At 34.1% G+C, this 20,532-nt stretch overlaps 1 protein-coding gene across 9 annotated transcripts; it reads left to right on the top strand.

Annotated features, from left to right (window-relative positions):
- Window positions 1-415: 415 nt before the first annotated feature.
- Window positions 416-20,143, top strand: LOC132040751 (protein NRT1/ PTR FAMILY 1.2-like). Of its 9 annotated transcripts, XM_059431421.1 has the most exons (5): window positions 419-556; window positions 13,286-13,403; window positions 14,899-15,116; window positions 17,965-18,515; window positions 18,893-20,143. In XM_059431421.1, exons 2-5 carry the CDS (start codon window positions 13,298-13,300, stop codon window positions 19,746-19,748), a joined length of 1,731 nt encoding a protein of 576 aa, XP_059287404.1. In that variant the 5' UTR covers window positions 419-556; window positions 13,286-13,297; the 3' UTR covers window positions 19,749-20,143. The 9 variants fall into 9 exon arrangements, with proteins under 9 accessions (XP_059287405.1, XP_059287404.1, XP_059287409.1 ...); XM_059431422.1 differs by lacking the exon at window positions 13,286-13,403 and having other exon boundaries at window positions 416-672; XM_059431426.1 differs by lacking the exon at window positions 14,899-15,116.
- Window positions 20,144-20,532: the final 389 nt, after the last annotated feature.

The raw sequence follows: 20,532 nt of genomic DNA, 5'->3' as shown, positions 1-20,532 counted from the left end.
AGGGGCATGTGAGACACAGGCCATGGAAAATGGGAAACTTAGAAAAGTAGGGCCAAGCCAATTCGTTTTTCGCCAGCTCCCTAGGATTTTGCTCTTTGTTTGTATGTAGCCGACATTAATATTACATCCGTCTCAATTTATATGATATAATAGAATTTAAAGTCAAATAATTTTTTTATCATAATTTATTCATATATCTTTTATATATTTTAGATTGTTAATTCTTGTGACTTTTTACTCAAATATGTTTATTACTTTTTAACATATATGTCTATTGACTTTTTACTCGGAAAAAAATATTATGTTAAAATTATTTTTATATATATATAGTAAATCTCTTTTCTTAACGTAGACTTTTTATGCAAAAATTTTACTGAACATAGGTATGTAAAAAGTTTTGATTCTTAAAATCTGAACTGTGTCAATATAAATGGGAAGAGAAGGAGTATTAAATTAGCATACGCTTTGTTGCTGTCGCAGAGTAACTGTCCCTACTCACTAAGTGGAGTTTGTGTTTGCTGCTACAAACTTGAAAGAGAGTTTTTTTTTTTCTAGAGTGATACGTACGCATGGAGAATTCATCAAGTGAAAAAGGCGAAATGATGGAAGAGCCTTTGTTAGATGCTTCTGAAACTCAGAAGGGTGGCTTCAGAACCATGCCTTTCATCCTTGGTATTCGTTTTCCTTTTGATTCTGATTTTTTTTGATTTCATCCTTACTATTACTTTTTGCTTCACTTGCTTTATTTATCTTGCTATTTTCCTTTCCTGCTTTTGGGTCGAGCGTCTATCAGAAACAACCACTCCAAAAAGATAGGAGTAAGGTATTCAGAGTTTCAGACACGAACCTAGGATTTCTAGAACAGTGGCGCACCACTATAAAACAAGAAAGGAAAAAATATATTAAGTGAGAACTGATCCCTAGTTCTCTTTCTCTAAATAAATAACTAAACATTCAATCAAGTGCATTATTTAGCCTTCTTATAGCATGGGTGCCCGCAGGAAATATTATACCAATTATAGAAAATATATACGTAAAATATCTAGCATTACGGAGAGACCATGGGTTGTGCCCCGAATGTATGCATATCTAGATGGATATTATATATTGTTGTTCGTACTTTTTTTTTTTCCTGTCGAGCAACTTCTCTGTACATGTTCATTTATGTGTTAAATTTTTTTGATAATCATGATGTTCGGGCCAGCTTGTGCGTACCTCGACTAATTCCACGAGATACCTACCACCCCCACCAGCAAGAGGTACTAGGTAACTCTGTCCATCAAAGCTAGAACAAATAAGAAGAAATCGTCTAGTGTTTTAGTTTCTATTGAGAATTGAACCTGAGACCTCATGGTGCGCAACCCACTTGATTGACCACTAGGCCACACCCTTGGCTGCTTTATGTGTTAATTTCTTGATAAACACCTATAATCATGGGCGGACAGAGCTATAATTGTGTCTACTGGGTTTGACCGTGTATTTGTGTTTAAAAATCTACTAATATGAATAATTATTTATTCAAAACCCATTAAGTTGTCTTTGGTTGAATCAAAGACCATAAACTCAAAATGCTAGCTCTGGCTTTGCATATAATTACTCTCACTGAGGTTTTGAATATTTTTACTTAGTTGTTGACAGTCATGGGTTCAATGAAACAGTTGGAGAATACTCTTCTCTGTTTAATCTTTAACACTTTTTCTTTAGTTAGGAAATGCAGCTTTTAGTTTTGCTATGGCCTACCCTCCTATTCATTTTCCTTTTGATTTTTGTTGAGATACCTGTAATTGCTCTTCACGGAAGTTCAATGTGATACTTTGCGTCTAATTGTTGATTCGTCAATCATGGGTTAAATGAAACAGTTGGAGAATCCTCCTCTGCCATTTTTTTTTTGGTTTGGAAAATTCGGCTTTGATTTTTGTTATGGCGTACCTCCTATTCGTTTCCTATTGATTTATTGTCGTATAACTGTTAGGAACGAGTTCATTTACGTGTTAAGTTTTTGATAAACACCTAAAGTTGCTCTTCACTGAAGTTAAATTTGATAATCTTTACCTAGTTGTTGATTCGTCAGTCATGGATTTAACGGAAATCAAAAGAAGTGGGTGAATATGATTTTGTTGTCCATAGAGATTTCAATGAAACAGTTAGAGAGTCCTCTTCTCCATTTAATCTTTTTTTTTTTTTTGGTTAGGAAGTGCGGCTTTGATGTTTGTGGCGTTGTCTGCTCTAACTCCAAACATGATCCTGTATTTGATGGATGAATATCACATGGATATGACCACTGGATCAAATATTATCTACATCTGGTCAGCAGTTACCAACATCGCTCCAGTTGTTGGGGCCTTTATGGCAGATTCTTTTGTGGGTCGGTTCCAGATGATAGAGTTGGGATCTGTTGTCACTCTTGTGGTAAAGTTCATTAACTGAGTTGGTTTCTTTTGTTAGTTCCCTTAAGTTTTAAGGAACAAATTGATGACATAGTGTTAGCTGTAGCAAGTAATATGAAGTTGAAAGTTTAGATAGTTGTAAGGAAAATGAGAGGGAAGTCATTTTCCACCACGGAAAATGGTTTCCTTCTGGCAACCAAATCCATCAAATCGAACATACTCATAATTGTTTATTTTCTTGTTTGTTAATGGATTCCCATAATTTATACTGATTGGAGGACCTTGGTTGATTACGAAGAACCTTAATGAACATTTTCTGGCCCTTCATTTTTCTACTAGTTTTCTTTGTCATATCTATGGGGACATTTCGTTTGGCATTGAATACCTCGTGTCCTCTCTTCTGCTAGTCTTATTTTACCTAACTTCCAATTAGACGAGGGGAACAAGCATTTTCCATATAATGTCGTGTCCTCTCCTTAGTTTGTTTCATTTACAAATGGCTTTATGTGTCGGAATGCATTTCTGCATAGAACATTAGAAAAAAGGTTCTTCAGATGAGATCATTTTAGTAAATAGTCTAATATCAATTCAACGAACTTATCTTGTCATTTGAAATGTGATATCTTAGTCTAGTTTGTTGTTTCCGTGCGTAACTGAAAGAGTCTTGTTAGTGATTTGAATCTGTAGATTAAGCTATAGTACTCTGGTGCAGTCCTCAATCTGAAACCGGGATGTGTGAAGTGCAACATGTAAGAAGTCACAGGAAGTAACCATTTTAGCCATTCCTTTTAGGTCCAAATCTTAATTATGTTTCCATTAGTCTTTTCTAAGAAACTAGTCTCAACTGTGGAGCTCTAGGTTAGATATTGTATTACTCCGTTTCAATATATGTGTCTTACTTTCTTTTCTAATCTATTTTAAAAAGAATGTCACTATCTATATTTAGTAACTCTTTAGTACACATAAAAAGAAATGGAGGAAGTAATATTTTAGAAAATTTGCACAAAAGGAAGGGGGATGAAACCTTTCCACCTTTATGCCTACAAGACAAAGGGACAAGCCCTATCTCCTCTTCTTCTTCTTTTTTTTATTTTTTATTTTTAACTGAAACAGGTAACAAATATATATGTATATAATCAGCATAAAGTCTGTGCTGAGGCCTGAGATCCATATTTACAATGTCAAAAATTACACTAAAGAAGCAGCAGAAGTTCTGTGCTTGTTCTTCTTACAAGTATCTCATCTAATAGAGATTCTGTGTTATACCTGAATTCCTCTTTACACCAAAAGTGAAACAAAAATAAGAGAAGACAGTTCATCTTGGCTGCACTGGTCCTCTAAGTACCTCTTTCCAAATAGTCCACCAAATGCAAGCAGGGATCATGCTACACCTGTTCTTTTTTCTGGTCACTCTTCCAAAGCTATTCCAGCATGCATGGCAGTAAATCAGCAGTTGTTCCTGGCATTGTCCATCTGACACCCTTCATAACTAAAAATAGCTTACGGAGTTGGTCAGTCACTTCACAGTGCAAAAAGATATGACTGGCGGTCTCTAGTTCCGTACCACACAAATAACATCTTGAGCATAGTTGGATACACCTTTATTCAAAATTTTCTTCAGTCAAACATGCCTCTTTTGCTACAAGCCAAACAAAGCAAGCCACTTTATATGGAAGAAAGAAAGATTTCTGGACAAAAGATTTGGCCATGCTGTACAAAGAGACTAACGTCTAAGTTTACTGAACCTAAATACGGGAACCTGATCAGCATCTGAAGAAAGTAGACTTAGCAAAGCAGCTACCAGTACATATTCAGACTCCACATTCGAGGAGAGCTCCTTGGCCAAGTAATCTGATTGACCTCATGATAACAATTATTCAACTTGTAGGTTAGCAAGCTCAGCAAGTATTTAATCTTCAGCCCAATGTCTTGTGTTATGGCATTGTATGTTTGCAGCACCTTGAATGACTGTAACTAACAACTTAGAGTCGCATTCAATATGGACAAAATGTTTTCCACCTGTGATACAAAGCTGTGACCAACATGAATAGCAGTGGCCTCAGCAAATGTGATCGTATGTAAACGCGAAGTTCTAGAAAAAACAGCCACAAGCTTACCAGTATGATTATGCAGACATAAAAGCACAATGTGTTCCCATTTGATGAGCTTTAATTTGAGGGAATGAGGGGGAGGAGATAGCAACCTGTATACCCATTAATTGCTTGATCCCTCTTCACAGTTTGAGAATTACAGGAATCGTTATCACCCATCTGTTGCAATTTGTAATATGAAGAATCATAATAATCTGTTTTGAACTTGGTAAATTTACCGATAATAATTCTTGATATTCTCTGTGTTTTGAAGGGGATGTTTCTGTTTTGGCTGACATCAGTGATTCCGCAAGCAAGGCCCCCACCCTGTGTCGATTCTAACAACATTTGCAGATCAGCAGAGATGTTCCAACTCTTCTTCCTGTGTTTCTCTTTGGGGATCATTGCCATTGGAGATGGTGCAATCAAATCCTCATCTTTAGCATTTGGTTCTGATCAGTTGAGACGGGAAGTATATCAAGGAAATGCACGTGCAATTGAGAGATACTTCAGCTGGTACTATGCCTTGTATGCTTTGTCTGTCCTGGTTGCTCTCACGTGTCTTGTTTATATCCAAGTCAACATGGGGTGGGCTTTAGGTTTTGGAGCCCTCGTTTTGCTAATGTTGTTTTCAACTCTTGTAATTTATTTGGGTGCTCCATTCTACGTGAAGCTGAAGCCTAAATCGAGTTTAATCACTGGCCTTCTTCAAGTGATTGTAACCTCTTATAGAAAGAGAGGTCTCAGATTGTCGTCACAGAGTGCAGATATACTATATTATCAGAAAAAAGGGTCAGCCATAGTTCTTCCAAGTGAAAAACTAAGGTAACTTCATTCTTACCAATCGTTAGCTTTCTGTTGGTCATCTTACTTTCTGCATATGCTTGGAAGACAACCTATGTAATGGTAAATTGTTGTTTGGTTATTAGCCTGTATGCTTTTTCCTCCTGAACTAAACTATTATTTGATCCATCATTTTATAGATGTTGCGCTTCTCTCACCTCTATAGGAAATTGTGAATTTCATTGTTTCGATCTGCGCCAGCTGATGACAAATACAACTCAATGTGCTACTGATTCCAGCTTTTATTGTTTAAGAGACCTCATGTCGTGTTGTTCAAAAGTCATGATGCTTTTGGATGCTTTTTATGCTCCTGATATACTTGTTCTCATGGTGTTTTAACTTGAATTTATTGCTTTTAGGTTTCTGAATAAAGCTTGCATTATACAAGATCCTCGAGTAGATTTGAGCCCAGATGGAGAAGCAACAGATCCTTGGCGTCTTTGCACTGTAGATCAAGTAGAAGAGCTGAAAGCATTACTCAAAGTTGTTCCAATCTGGTTGACGGGAGTTGTAATGTCCATAAATATAAGCCAGAACTCTTTCCCAGTTCTTCAAGCGACTACCATGGATCGACATATTGGTTCCAGCTTTGAAATCCCAGCTGGCTCCTTTGGCATCTTTGGTGTCATCTCTGCTATACTTTGGATTGTCCTCTACGATTCTTTGATTCTTCCCATAGCATCAAAATTGACTGGAAAACCTGCTCATTTCAGCACAAAAGAGAGAATGGGGTTTGGTTTATTTCTTTCTTTCCTGTCAGTCTTAGTGGTGGCAGCTGTAGAATGTGTCCGGAGAAGTATCGCAATCAAGGAGGGGTACTTGGATGATCCACAAGGCGTGATCCCTATGTCAGCAATGTGGCTACTTCCACAGAACTCCCTTGCTGGCTTTGCAGAGGCCCTGCATGTCATCGGGCAAAACGAATTTTATATTTCAGAATTTCCTAGAAGCATGTCAAGTGTAGCTTCTGCTCTATTAGGAGTTGGTATGGGAGTGGGAAGCTTACTAGCTAGCTTTTTAATGAGTACCATCGACGACTTGACTAAAAGAGGAGGGCAAGAGAGTTGGATATCAAGCAATATAAACAAGGGCCATTATGACTACTATTATTTGGTTCTTGCAGGATTTAGTCTGGTTAACATAATGTGTTATATTGTTTGTAGTAGAGCTTATGGTCCCTGTAAAGGAGAGGAAAGAGAGGTTATGGAAGAAGAGAAGCCATGAATTGATACTTCTTATAGTTTCTTACTTGGTGTATAAGAAGTGTGGGAAAGTATTGTAGTGTGCTCGAAGAAAGTGAGGATGGTGTAGTGAAAAAGAGAATTCAGAAAACAGAAAAAATTAAAGTCTCCAACTTATTTGCTACAAAAGAGAATATTATTTTATTAAGGAAGGTGTTCTTATTGGTGGAGTTTTGGACTAAGTCACTCAACAACTAGTCTAGAGTTGTTTGGGTCATACTATATTGTCGGGTTGTGGTATTCTAGAGGGGACAGGCAAGTATCATGTCATTCTATAGAAGAGCTTATTAGTATGTATACTTTCTTTTGGGCATGGCTGATGCTAATGTATGTATAATGTATCAAATGAAGTTGTAGCCACTAAGCTTTGTGCTGGGAAGATAGTTTTCGCATGGGTACTATAGCCTTATATACTTGAACAAAAATTGTACAATTCTTTTGGGTACATATATATACCTTTTGAGTAGCTACATGTTGGTACAGCCAAAATTATCTTATCAGGGAAGATTAAATTGAAGAGTTGTATTCTTGGGAATTAAGCATATAGATATCTGTATTAAGATGGACTGTAATATTTATCCGGACTGGATCATTACACCCCAAATAGGTAAGAATTTACTCTACCAGATTAAGCTATAATTTAAGATAAAGACTACTATTAATTTAACTACTCCCCCTGTCCCATATTAGTTGTCCATATTTTTATAAATATTTATCCCAAAATCCTTGTCCATTTGTAAAATTAAGATAGAATTAATTGATTAAGTTTTTTCTATTTTGCCCTTAACATTAATTATTTTCTAAAGTAACCAATATTGATTAGGGTGCAATTAATTGGATAGAGATAAGGGTAATGTAGTAAAAATATATTTTTATTTATAAATTTTTAAAGGGCGTGTAAAATTAAAAGTGGCTAAGTAATATAGGATGGAGGGAGTATAATTCAGTGATGATAGAGGTATGTGAAAATATGTGTCATACAGTCAAATCTCTCTATAACGGCACTCGCATATAACAACACCTCTCTTTAACAGTTAAGTTTTTTCGAAACCGATTTTTTATGTTATATTTTACTTCTCTATAACAGCATTTCACCTATAACAGCCGCAACCAACTTTATAACAGTACGTTTTTTTGTAAAATTACCCCCCATATAACAACAATATAATTTCATCTTTTACAAATAGAATATAAGAATTAAGAACCCAATCTTTATACAAATAGATGGATGGATTCACAACAAAGTCCCTATGATTACCAATAATAAGTGTAGAGATTTTGACTAAATATTTAATCATTTAATACACTATTTATGACAAATAATATCATATGAATATATATATTTTCATCATTAAACTATCTTCCTTTGTTATATAAAGTGTGATTAAGCTTAGAATTTGATAATTAAATTTTATGCATCTTTTTTGCCTATAACAACGATTGAAGTATTATTAAAATGTCAACGTTGTTATAGCAGTATACAACTATTCTCTATAATCGTTGGAAAATTTTGATCCATTTGCCGTTATAAAGAGATGTGACTATATTTATTAGTTTTGTGTGAATATCAAATCCGGATAAGTTTGACCCAAACTATTACGTCAATCATGACCTCATTTTTATTACTCCCTTGTTCCCTTTCACGTCTTGAAATACTCCCTTGGTCGATTTTTACTTGTCCATGCATGATTTGCCATATTTTTTTTTTTAAGATTTGACATATTTATTGTTTCTTAATAAAATAATAATATTACTACACCACTCTTAATTATTATAAGTCATCTAATGTTAGAAAATAAAAATAATTAACGCATTAATAATAAGAGTAAAATACATACAAAATGATAAATAATCTATTGATTTTTCAAACTAGACAAGGAATATTGAATAGCTACGGCTCGTTTGGTTCATGGATAAGTTCAAGATTAAATTTCATATTGAATTTATACTTTGTTTAGTTAAAAATATATTTAATCTCAATATAAATATATACACCTTCAATCAAATAAAATATAAATTTAATTCCAAACTTAATTTCATTATATAAATTAATCCAAAAATTATAATTTCGGAATGTCCGCAAAGCAAACAAGCCTTAGTAGCAGTAACAATAACTACTTAAAATAATATAATTTCAGAATTAAAAATCTGAAGCAATACTGAACCTAGAAGTGACCAAACTTGACACTGACAGGTGCTGTCACAAGCAGAAGCTCATGGAATCTGAAAATTCAACGAAGTAGGGCCAACCCAAATTGTTTTGCGCCACCTCCCCACACTTTTGCTCTTTGTCTTTATGTTGTCGACATTAGTGGTATTAGCTCCTTCTCAAATTATCCGTCAGTTTTTTATTTTACACGCTTTTAAGAAATATTAATTATTATGAGGGATATTTAACTAATTTTATTTTTAATTATGTCTAAGACTTTAAGTTATAATATCTTTCTATTAAATATTTATATTTAGGGAATTTTTTTCCTTACGTGGGTAGTTGAGTACCTATTTTAATCCCTCATTTATATCCTAACAACTAATATGGAGCCACATTATTATTCCTATATTTCACTTTTTCATTCTCTCTTTTACTGTTCTTATTCTCAATATTGAAAAGCCTCTCAAACGAGAATTTACTGTGGCTTACAAATTACAAAAGATCAAAATTTATTTTTTGGAGTCTTATTCAAAATTTCAAGCATTACAACAATCAATCATTATATTGAAGCAACGTTACATTATTTCGATATCATTTATCAACTTATTAAATTCTTCAGTCGATTTTATTATTCTAATTTATACTTTTTTATTGAAAGTTTGTCATTGCTGATATTCTTACTTACTCTCTTCTTCGAAGTTTGACTTAGTCACCAATCTTATCGAGGCGCTTATGAAGGGCATATAAGTCGTTCATAGCGTTCTTTTTGCCACCAATATGGATGAGAAAATATTGGTAGAGATCTAAGATAGGGGTTCCAACAAAGGGTCCTCAAGATTTTGTAGTAATGGACGTTGTTTGTGGTATTAGATGTTTCGTTAGGTGATCAACAAAATAGAATTAGTAATTAGTAATGTTAGTAGTAATAGTTGGGAATGTAGCTCCGGAGAAATAGGATTAGTAATTAGTAACGTTAGTAGTAATTGTAAGGGTAAGACTATTTTGGTCAACTAACATTTATATTCATGCTTTTAAAATAATATAGATTTGTATATTAAAATTAGTTATTCGTTTTTACTTGTTAAAGAAATTGATTTGTGTCCATTTTTACCATTCTGTTTTTATTTTATTCTTATTGTTGATCATTGAGTTGGAAAGTTTAAGGAATTGTTAGTGGCTGCACAACTTTTAAAGTATATTTGATTGATTTTAATTATTAGATAGATAACTTAGTAATAATTAAGAATGATATAAATAAATTATCATCCAATTTAAAGCTCGGTGTGTCAAGTCAATACATAACAAATAAAAATAGACTGAGGAAGTAATTCCTCCGTCCTTATTTATGTGGGTGCTTTTTTCTTTTTGAAATTCAAATTATGTTACCTTTGACCAATATTTTAAAATAAAAATTTTCAACATATTAACATGAAAAGACCCAATTTAATTTCAAAAATTATTTAAATTGGCTAGTGCGTTGTTATGCTAGGTGGGTGGGTCCAGGTGAACCTTCATTTTGTAATTTCAAGGTCGGTCGAGTGACGCATCTCTACCGACTCACCTAGTAATTTGGCAGAACTGAGATTTGGTCCCCAAGGTAGTGACGTTGAAATTTGGCCACTCATATTCGTTCATCATTTCAACTTTCAATTTAAATAGGATACTTTGAGTTAAAAACACTATTTTAAGTGAAATAATGGTTGCATTCACAAAAAGATAAGATAATATATGTGTGACACTTCGCTTTTTCTAATTCATGCTATGTGAACTTTCACCAAAATTATAAATATTTTTTTATAATATTGACATGAAAAGAAATACAACTTAAGTATTTTTCGTATAATATCTTGAGATTTTAATAATGATCATATTTTTTTTATCGACTTTGTGTTAACAAGGATCATGCAAAATGAATAGGTACATGGCCATGAGGTCCTTTTATCTGATAACTCTAGAGGGGATGGACAAATAAGAATGAACATGCTACTAGAGAAAACACAATAATTAGAATGGCCTAAAACAATTTTTTATTTTTATTTTTTATGGTATAAGTTGTATTTTTTGATAATTCAGCCTATTACTATATGTAATAAGAGGGAATCAAAAAAATTTATCGTCCTCACATTCAACTTGATCCTATCAAGCTAATCCACGTGGCTTTGTTTTTTTTTTTTCTTATTCATTTTGCCCTCATTCATTTTTCAAGACCAATTCACTGGGCCTTTTTTCCTTATTGCTTTTACCATCATTCTTCCACTTGGGCCCTGGTATAATTGGTCAATACAGTATTATAGTAACTTTTTGTTAATTTCTTCCTTTATCTCAAAATTGTCATGTTTCACTTTTTGTGTGTCAATTTATATAAACTTTAACAAATATTTTAGAATCCTTACATTATATTGATAGGAGAATTGCAATTTATAGTATTTTCTATATATTTTTTGAATATCTAAATTTTAATTTCAAAATATTGAATTAATCTCACCAAAATATATTAATTGAATTGCCTTTATTTTTAGAATATATTGTTTGTCCTTATACATTGTAAAATTTTGACAATTTTGGAGCCAAATTTCTTTTACAATGAAGCATTTATTAGGTATTACAAGATCTTTTATTCTTAAACTTCTAATATCTTGCTTCTTTTTAGTGAGATTTTAAAAGATTTGTTCTAAAATTATATAAAAATATAGTTTTAAAATCTTTTACTTTATTAATGTACTTTAATTATTAACAATTGTAGGATCATTAGGTTAATGTAATTTTTTTAAACTAAGGTTATAATATGGTATCGATGAGGAATTTTCCTTTTATCTGAGTGATTCTAGAAGATGAAAACATGAGTTTTGATGGAAAAATAAATACATTATTAAAACATGCTACGATAAGAGAAAACACAATAACTATTCGAATGGCTTTCTAAAACTATGCATTTTTTAGATTATTTTTAGTACCAAATTTTTATGGAACCCATAAACTTCAAATCAGTTGTAAATAATTTTTAACAATTAACAACGAAAGATAATTCAGCCTATAGCATAATATAGTTAGAAGTGTTGTTCAGAAAAGCTTTAGTCAAAGTGGATCAGACAATTGGGATCGTAGCATAAGAGGATTCAGGATTTCAAGTTTATGGTTCAACATCGACCTTAAGTTAATATTACAATTAAAATAATAGTGATCACAGTTAATTATTTATAGATATTTAGTAAATAATAAAGCTCGCCAAAAGCTAATGAATTTATGTGAACCTATAACCGACTTCTAGATCTGCCCTAGCGTAACACTAACTTCTTCTTTTTATTAATTCAATACAACAACAACAACAACATACAGGGTCCAAGGAAATCCCACTTCTTACACAAACCTTACTTTTATTAATTCAAGAGAAAGTACGACAAAAAAAGGTCAAATAAGGACAAGCTATTCAAAGCAATATGAAAATGAAATACGAAAGCAAAAAACCACGGTAAAATAGTATGTAGTCAACACCAGTACTCCCTCCGTCTCAATTTATATGACATAATTAAAATTGAAAGTCAAATAAGAATTTTTTTATCATAATTTGTTCATATGTCTTTTATATATTTTAGATTGTTAACTCTTTGTGACTCATAATATATATATATATATATATATATATATATATATATATATATATATATATATATATATACTAGTTATGTGAGGCCCGGGCTCAAGATATAAAAAGGTATTTTAACTAAAGAAATATAATTTGTGTTAGTACAAGTGTACTAACAACAACAACAACCATATACCTATGTAGTCACAAGTGGGTAGTTATATGAAAGCAAAATTTTCATTCCACTCCTTTAATATTTTAACTTCCATTTTGATGAAATTATTTAATTCAAATCAAATTTGGAACTTAATTTGACATTATAACTTATGTATCCTAATTTTCTGAAGTTATTTAGTTCTAAATAAATAATCTATACATAATTAATGAACTTTTAAGACAAATACATAATTTAACTTGTGCGAAGTGGAATCTCTCTTAATCGTGATTAGGGGTTCGAGCATGGATATGGAAAAAAATCTTTTCGGAGGAAGCTCCCCGAATAGGCGCGTCTCCGTGGATTATTGTTACCAAATGCGGATATCGAGCACCAATCGTAAAATCAAAGAACGTATTCGAAATTAAAAGTAGACTTTAAAAACAAAAAAAAAAAAATTTAAATTTATAAGATTAGGACCTAAAAGTAATTAATTAAAAAGTTTTAAAAAATTTGAAAATTATGTCAAAAGTTTTATATATTTAAAAAAAAAAACAAAAATATTGACTTAAATAAATAAGATTAGGACATAAAAGTAATTAATTAAAAAGTTTTTAAAAAATATATATATATATATATATATATATATATATATATATATATATATATATTATTTTTATCGTCGGAATATAAAAGTTTGAATATAAATAGGAAGAGGAGGACTATTAAATTAGCGTACGCTTTGTTGCTGTCGCAGAATAACTGTCCTTACTCACTAAGTGGAGTGTGTGTTTGCTACTACAAACTTGAAAGAGAGAGTTTTTTTCTTCTAGAGTGACACGTACACATGGAGAATTCATCAAGTGAAAAAAGCGAAATGATGGAAGAGCCTTTGCTGGTAGATGCTTCTGAAACTCAGAAGGGTGGCTTCAGAACCTTGCCTTTCATCCTTGGTATTCGTTTTCCTACTTTTTTCCTTTCATCCTTACTTACTTGTTGTTTCATTTGTTTTGTTTATCTTGTTATTTTGCTGGCGCTATTTTCCTATCATGTTTGGATTTCACTTCTTTTGAGCCGAGCATCTATCGGAAACAAACTCTTTATCCCACCCCACAAAGGTAGGAGTAACGTCTGTATACATCGTATCCTCCCCGGACCCTACTTGTGATATTACGCTGATATATTGTTGTTATTGTTTTTCGTACTTTTGGTACATGTGCATTCATGTTTTGGTACATGTGCATTCATGTTTGATTAATTCTACGCCGTATCTACAGCGGCGGATTCAGAATTTTCATTAAGGGGTTCAAAAAATAAAAATGTAGTTCTTGGGATTTGAACTTAGAACCCCAAGGTAAATTTTGAACCCCCTAACCACTGAGCCAACCTCTAGTCTTGTGGTTAGGGGGTTCAAAATCTATATATGCACATAAATAATAAGAAAATTACGTTATATATACTGTGTAACTTCTTGCCGAGGGTGTTCGGGTGAACACCCTCGAACCCCGCTATATCCGCCCATGGTACCTACCTGCTCCCACCAGCAACCGGTATCAGGTAACTTTGTCTACCAAGGCTAGAACAGATGAGAAGAAATCACATGGTGTTTAACACACTTGATTGACCACTAGGCCACACCCTTGGCTGCTTTATGTGTTAATTTCTTGATAAACACCTGTAATCATGGGCGGACGGAGCTACAATTATGTCTATAATCCTAGCTCCGGCTCTGCCTATAATTTCTCTCACTGAGGTTTTGAATATTATTACTTAGTTGTTGACAGTCATGAGTTCACAGTTGGAGAATCCTCTTCTCTGCTTAATCTTTAACATTTTTTTTTTTTTTTTTTAGTTTGGAAATGCGGCTTTGATTTTTGCTATGGCCTAACCTCCTATTCATTTTCCTCGAGTAACTTTTAGGTACAAGTTCATTTATGTGATAGTTTCTTCATAGATACCTGTAATTGCTCTTTACGGAAGTTCAACGTGATACTTTGTACCTAATTGTTGATTCGTCAGTCACGGGTTAAATGAAACAGTTGGAGAATCCTCCTCTGCTTAATTTTTTTTTTTTTTTGGTTTGGAAAATACGGCTTTGATTTTTGTTATGGCGTACCTCCTATTCGTTTCCTATTGATTTATTGTCGTATAACTTTTAGGAACGAGTTCATTACCAGTTCATTTATGTGTTAAGTTTTTGAGAAACACCTAAAGTTGCTCTTCACTGAAGTTCAATTTGATAATCTTTACCTAGTAGTTGATTCGTCAGTCATGGATTTAGCGTGAAATCAAAAGAAGTGGGTGAATATGATTTTGCTGTCCATAGAGATTCCAATGAAATCAAAAGAAGTGGGTGAATATGATTTTGTTGTCCATAGAGATTCCAATGAAATAGTTGGAGAGTCCTCTTCTCTGTTTAATTTTTATTTTTATTTTTATTTTGGTTAGGAAGTGCGGCTTTGATGTTTGCGGCGTTGTCTGCTCTAACTCCAAATATGATCCTGTATTTGATGAATGAATATCACATGGATATGACTACTGGATCAAATATTCTCTACATCTGGTCAGCAGTTACCAACATCGTTCCAGTTGTTGGGGCCTTTATGGCGGATTCTTTTGTGGGTCGGTTCCAGATGATAGGGTTGGGATCTGTTGTCACTCTTGTGGTAAAGTTCATTAACTGAGTTGGTTTCTTTTGTTAGTTCCCTTAAGTTTTAAGAAACAAATTGATGACGTAGTGTTAGCTGTAGCAAGCAATATGAAGTTGAAAGTTTAGATAGTTTAGATAGTTGTAAGGAAAATGAGAGGGAAGTCATTTTCCACCATGTAAAATGGTTTCCTTCTGGCAACCAAATCCATCAAATCGAACATACTCATAATTGTTTATTTTCGTGTTTGTTAATGGATTCCCATAATTTATACTGATTGGAGGATCTTGGTTGATTACGAAGAACCTTAATGAATCTGGCCCTTCATTTTTCTACTAGTTTTCTTTGTCATATTTACGGGGACATTTCGTTTGGCATTGAATACCTCGTGTCCTCTCTTCTGCTAGTCTTATTTTACCTAACTTCCAATTAGACGAGGGGAACAAGTATTTTCCATATAATGTCGTGTCCTCTCTTTAGTTTGTTTCATTTACAAATGGCTTTATGTGTCGGAATGCATTTCTGCATAGAACATCAGAAAAAAGGTTCTTCAGATGAGATCATTTTAGTAAATAGTCTAATATCAATTCAACGAACTTATCTTGTCATTTGAAATGTGATATCTTAGTCTAGTTTGTTGTTTCTGTGCGTAAATGAAACAATCTTGTTAGTGATTTGAATCTGTAGATTAAGCTATAGTACTCCGGTGCAGTCCTCAATCGGAAACCGGGATGTATGAAGTGCAATATGTAAGAAGTCACAGGAAGTAACCATTTTAGCCATTCCTTTTAGGTCCAAATCTTAATTATGTTTCCATCAGTTTTTTCTAAGAAACTAGTCTCAGCTGTGGAGCTCTAGGTTAGATATTCTATTACTCCTTCTGTTTCAATATATGTGTCTTACTTTCTTCTTTAATCTATTCCAAAAAGAATGTTACTATCTATATTTTGTAACTCTTTAGCACACATAAAAAGAAATGGAGGAAGTAATATTTTAGAAATTTTTCACAAAGGAAAGGGGTGGAAACCTTTCCTCCTTTATGCCTACAGGACGAAGGGACAAGCCCTATCTCTTATTCTTCTTCTTCCTTTTTTTTTTTTTTTTTTTTCTTTTGTTACTGAAACAGGTAACAAATATATATGTATATTATCAACATAAAGTCAGTGCTGAGGCCTGATATCCATATTTACAATGTCAAAAATTACACTAAAGAAGCAGCAGAAGTACTGTGCTTGTTCTTCCTACAAGTATCTCATCTAATAGAGATTCTGTGTTATCCCTGAATTCCTCTTTACACCAAAAGTGAAATCAAAATAAGAGAAGACAATTCATCTTGGCTGCACTGGTCCTCAAAGCATCTTGAATTTCCCTCTTTCCAAATAGTCCACCAAATGCAAGCAGGGACCATTGTACACCTGTTTTTTTTTTTTTTTGGGGGTTAGTCTTCCAAAGCTATTCCAGCATGCATGCCAGTAAATCAGCAGCTATTCCTGGCCTTGTCCATCCGGCACCCTTCATAACTAAAAATAGCTTTTGGAGTTGGTCAGTCACTTCACACTGCAAAAAGATATGACTGTTGGTCTCTAGTTCCGTTCCACACAAATAACGTATTCAGCATAAGTTGGAACCCCCTTTTTTCAAATTTTCTTGAGTTAAACATGCCTCTTTGCTACAAGCCAAACAAAGCAAGCCACTATATATGGAAGATAGAAAGACCTCTTCTGTACAAAAGATTTGACCATGCTGTACAAAGAGACTAACGTCTAAGTTTACTGAACCTAAATACAGAAACCTGAGCAGCATCTGAAGAAAGTAGACTTAGCAAAACAGCTACCAGTACATATTCAGACTCCACATTCGAGGAGCGCTGCTTGGCCAAGTAATCTGATTGACCTCATGATAACAATTATTCAACTTGTAGGTTAGCAAGCTCAGCAAGTATTTAATCTTCAGCCCAATATCTTGTGTTATGGCATTGTATGTTTGCAGCACCTTGAATGACTGTAACTAACAACTTAGAGTTGCATTCAATATGGACAAAATGTTTTCCACCTGTGATACAAAGCTGTGACCAACATGAATAGCAGTAGCCTCAGCAAATGTGATCGTATGTAAACGCGAAGTTCTAGAAAAAACAGCCACAAGCTTACCAGTATGATTATGCAGACATAAAAGCACAATGTGTTCCCATTTGATGAGCTTTAATTTGAGGGAATGAGGGGGAGGAGATAGCAACCTGTATGCCGATTAATTGCTTGATCCCTCTTCACAATTTGAGAATTAGAGGAATCGTTATCACCCATCTGTTGCCGATTAATTGCTTGATCCCTCTTCACAACTGTATAGCTAAGTAATCCGATTTACCTCAAGATAACAATGATTCAACTTGTAGGTTAGCAAGCTCAGTAAGTATTTAATCTTCAGCACAATATCTTGTTTTTGGCGTTGTATGTTGGCAGCACCTTCAATTACTATAACTTAACAACTTAGAGTTGCATTCAATATGCACAAAATATTATCCACCTTCGATACAAAGCTGTGACCAACATGAATAGCAGTAGCCTCAGCAAATGTGATCGCATGTAAACCCAAAGCTCTAGAAAAAGCAGCCACAAGCTTAACAGTATGATTATGCATACATAAAAGCACGACCTATGTTCCCATTTGATGAGTTTTAACTTGAGGGAATGAGGAGTAGGTAGCAACCTGTATTCCCATTAATTGCTTGATCCCTCTTCACAGTTTGAGAAATGGAGGAATCATTATCACCCATCAGTTGCAAATTTGTAATATGAATAATCATAATTCTATTTTGAACTTTTTAAATTTACCGATAATAATTCTAGATTTTCTATGTGTTTTGAAGGGAATGTTTCTGTTTTGGCTGACATCAGTGATTCCGCAAGCAAGGCCCCCACCCTGTGTCGCTTCCAACAACATTTGCAGATCAGCAGAGATGTTCCAACTCTTCTTCCTGTGTTTCTCTTTGGGCATCATTTCCATTGGAGCAGGTGCAATCAAATCCTCTTCTTTAGCTTTTGGTTCTGATCAGTTGAGACGGGAAGTATATCAAGGAAATGCACATGCAATTGAGAGATACTTCAGCTGGTACTATGCCTTGTATGCTTTGTCTGTCCTGGTTGCTCTCACGTGTCTTGTTTATATCCAAGTCAACATGGGGTGGGCTTTAGGTTTTGGAGCCCTCGTTTTGCTAATGTTGTTTTCAACTCTTGTAATTTATTTGGGTACTCCATTCTACGTGAAGCTGAAGCCTAAATCGAGTTTAATCACTGGCCTTCTTCAAGTGATTGTAACCTCTTATAGAAAGAGAGGTCTCAGATTGTCGTCACAGAGTGCAGATATACTATACCATCAGAAAAAAGGGTCAGCCATAGTTCTTCCAAGTGAAAAACTAAGGTAACTTCATTCTTACCAATCGTTAGCTTTCTGTTGGTCATCTTGCTTTCTGCATATGCTTGAAAGACAACTTATGTAATGGTAAATTGTTGTTTGGTTATTAGCCTGTATGCTTTTTCCTCCTGAACTAAACTATTATTTGATCCATCATTTTATAGATGTTGCGCTTCTCTCACCTCTATAGGAAATTGTGAAGTTCAATGTTTCGATCTGCGCCAGCTGATGACAAATATAACTCAATGTGCTACTGACTCCAGCTTTTATTGTTTAAGAGACCTCATGTCGTGTTGTTCAATATTCATAATGCTTTTGGATGCTTTTTATGCTCCTGATATACTTGTTCTCATGGTGTTTTAACTTGAATTTATTGCTTTTAGGTTTCTGAATAAAGCTTGCATTGTACAAGATCCTCGACTAGATTTGAGCCCAGATGGAGAAGCAACAGATCCTTGGCGTCTTTGCACTGTAGATCAAGTAGAAGAGCTGAAAGCATTACTCAAAGTTGTTCCAATCTGGTTGACGGGAGTTGTAATGTCCATAAATATAAACCAGAACTCTTTCCCAGTTCTTCAAGCGACTACCATGGATAGACATATTGGTTCAAGCTTTGAAATCCCAGCTGGCTCCTTTGGCATCTTTGGTGTCATATCTGCTATACTTTGGATTGTCCTCTACGATCCTTTGATTCTTCCCATAGCATCAAAATTGACTGGAAAACCTGTTCATTTCAGCACCAAAGAGAGAATGGGGTTTGGTTTATTTCTTTCTTTCCTGTCAGTCTTAGAGGTGGCAGCTGTAGAAGGTGTCCGGAGAAGTATTGCGATAAAGGAGGGCTACTCGGATGATCCACAAGGCGTGATCCCTATGTCAGCAATGTGGCTACTTCCCCAGAATTCCCTTGCTGGCTTTGCACTGGCCCTGCACGCCATTGGCCAAAACGAATTTTATATTTCAGAATTTCCTAGAAGCATGTCAAGTGTAGCTTCTGCCCTATTAGGATTTGGTACGGGAGTGGGAAGCTTACTAGCTAGCTTTTTAATGAGTACCATCGACGACTTGACTAAAAGAGGAGGGCAAGAGAGTTGGATATCAAGCAATATAAACAAGGGCCATTACGACTACTATTATTTGGTTCTTGCAGGATTTAGTCTGGTTAACATACTGTGTTATATTGTTTGTAGTAGAGCTTATGGTCCCTGTAAAGGAGAGGTTATGGAAGAAGAGAAGCCATGAATTGGTACAAGAACTTATAGTTTCTTCCTTGTGTTGGTGTATGAGAAGTGTGGGAAAGTATTGTAGTGTGCTCGAAAAAAGTGAGGGTGGTGTAGTGAAAAAGAGGATTGAGAAAAGAGAAAAAAATTTAAGTCTCCAACCTATTTGCTACAAAAGAGAATATTATTTTATTGAAGGAAGGTGTTTTTATTGGTGGAGCTTTGCACTTGGTCACTCAAGTCTAGAGTTGTTTGGGTCATACTATATTGTCGGGTTATATTTTGGAAGGGACAAGGCAAGTTTCATGTCTTTCTATGAAGAGCTTATTAGTATGTATACTTTCTTTTGGGCATGGCTGATGCTAATGTATGCATAATGTATCAAATGAAGTTCTAGTAACTAAGCTTTGTGGAAGATAGTTTTGGCATGGTACTATAACCTTATATACTTAAAACAAAAATTTTACAATTCTTATTGGTACGTATATATACCTTTTGAGTACCTAGATGTTGGTACAGCCAAAAATATCTTATCAGGGAAGATTAAACTGAAGAGTTGTATTCTTGGGAATTAAGCATATAGATTGCTTTAGTAAGATGTACTGTCATATTTATCCGGACTGGATCATTACACCCCAAATAGATGAAAATTTACTCTACCGTGATTAAGCTATAATATTAGATAAAGAATAATATTAAGTCAACTGTAATTCAGTGATAATAGAGGTATGTGAAAATATGTCATATTTATTAGTTCCGTGTGAATATCAAATACGGATAAGTTTGACCCAAACTATCATGTCAAT

This window comes from Lycium ferocissimum, chromosome 12, assembly GCF_029784015.1.
Source record: "Lycium ferocissimum isolate CSIRO_LF1 chromosome 12, AGI_CSIRO_Lferr_CH_V1, whole genome shotgun sequence".
NCBI classification, from domain to species: domain Eukaryota; kingdom Viridiplantae; phylum Streptophyta; class Magnoliopsida; order Solanales; family Solanaceae; genus Lycium; species Lycium ferocissimum.
This window is presented reverse-complemented; position numbering and strand designations above follow the sequence as displayed.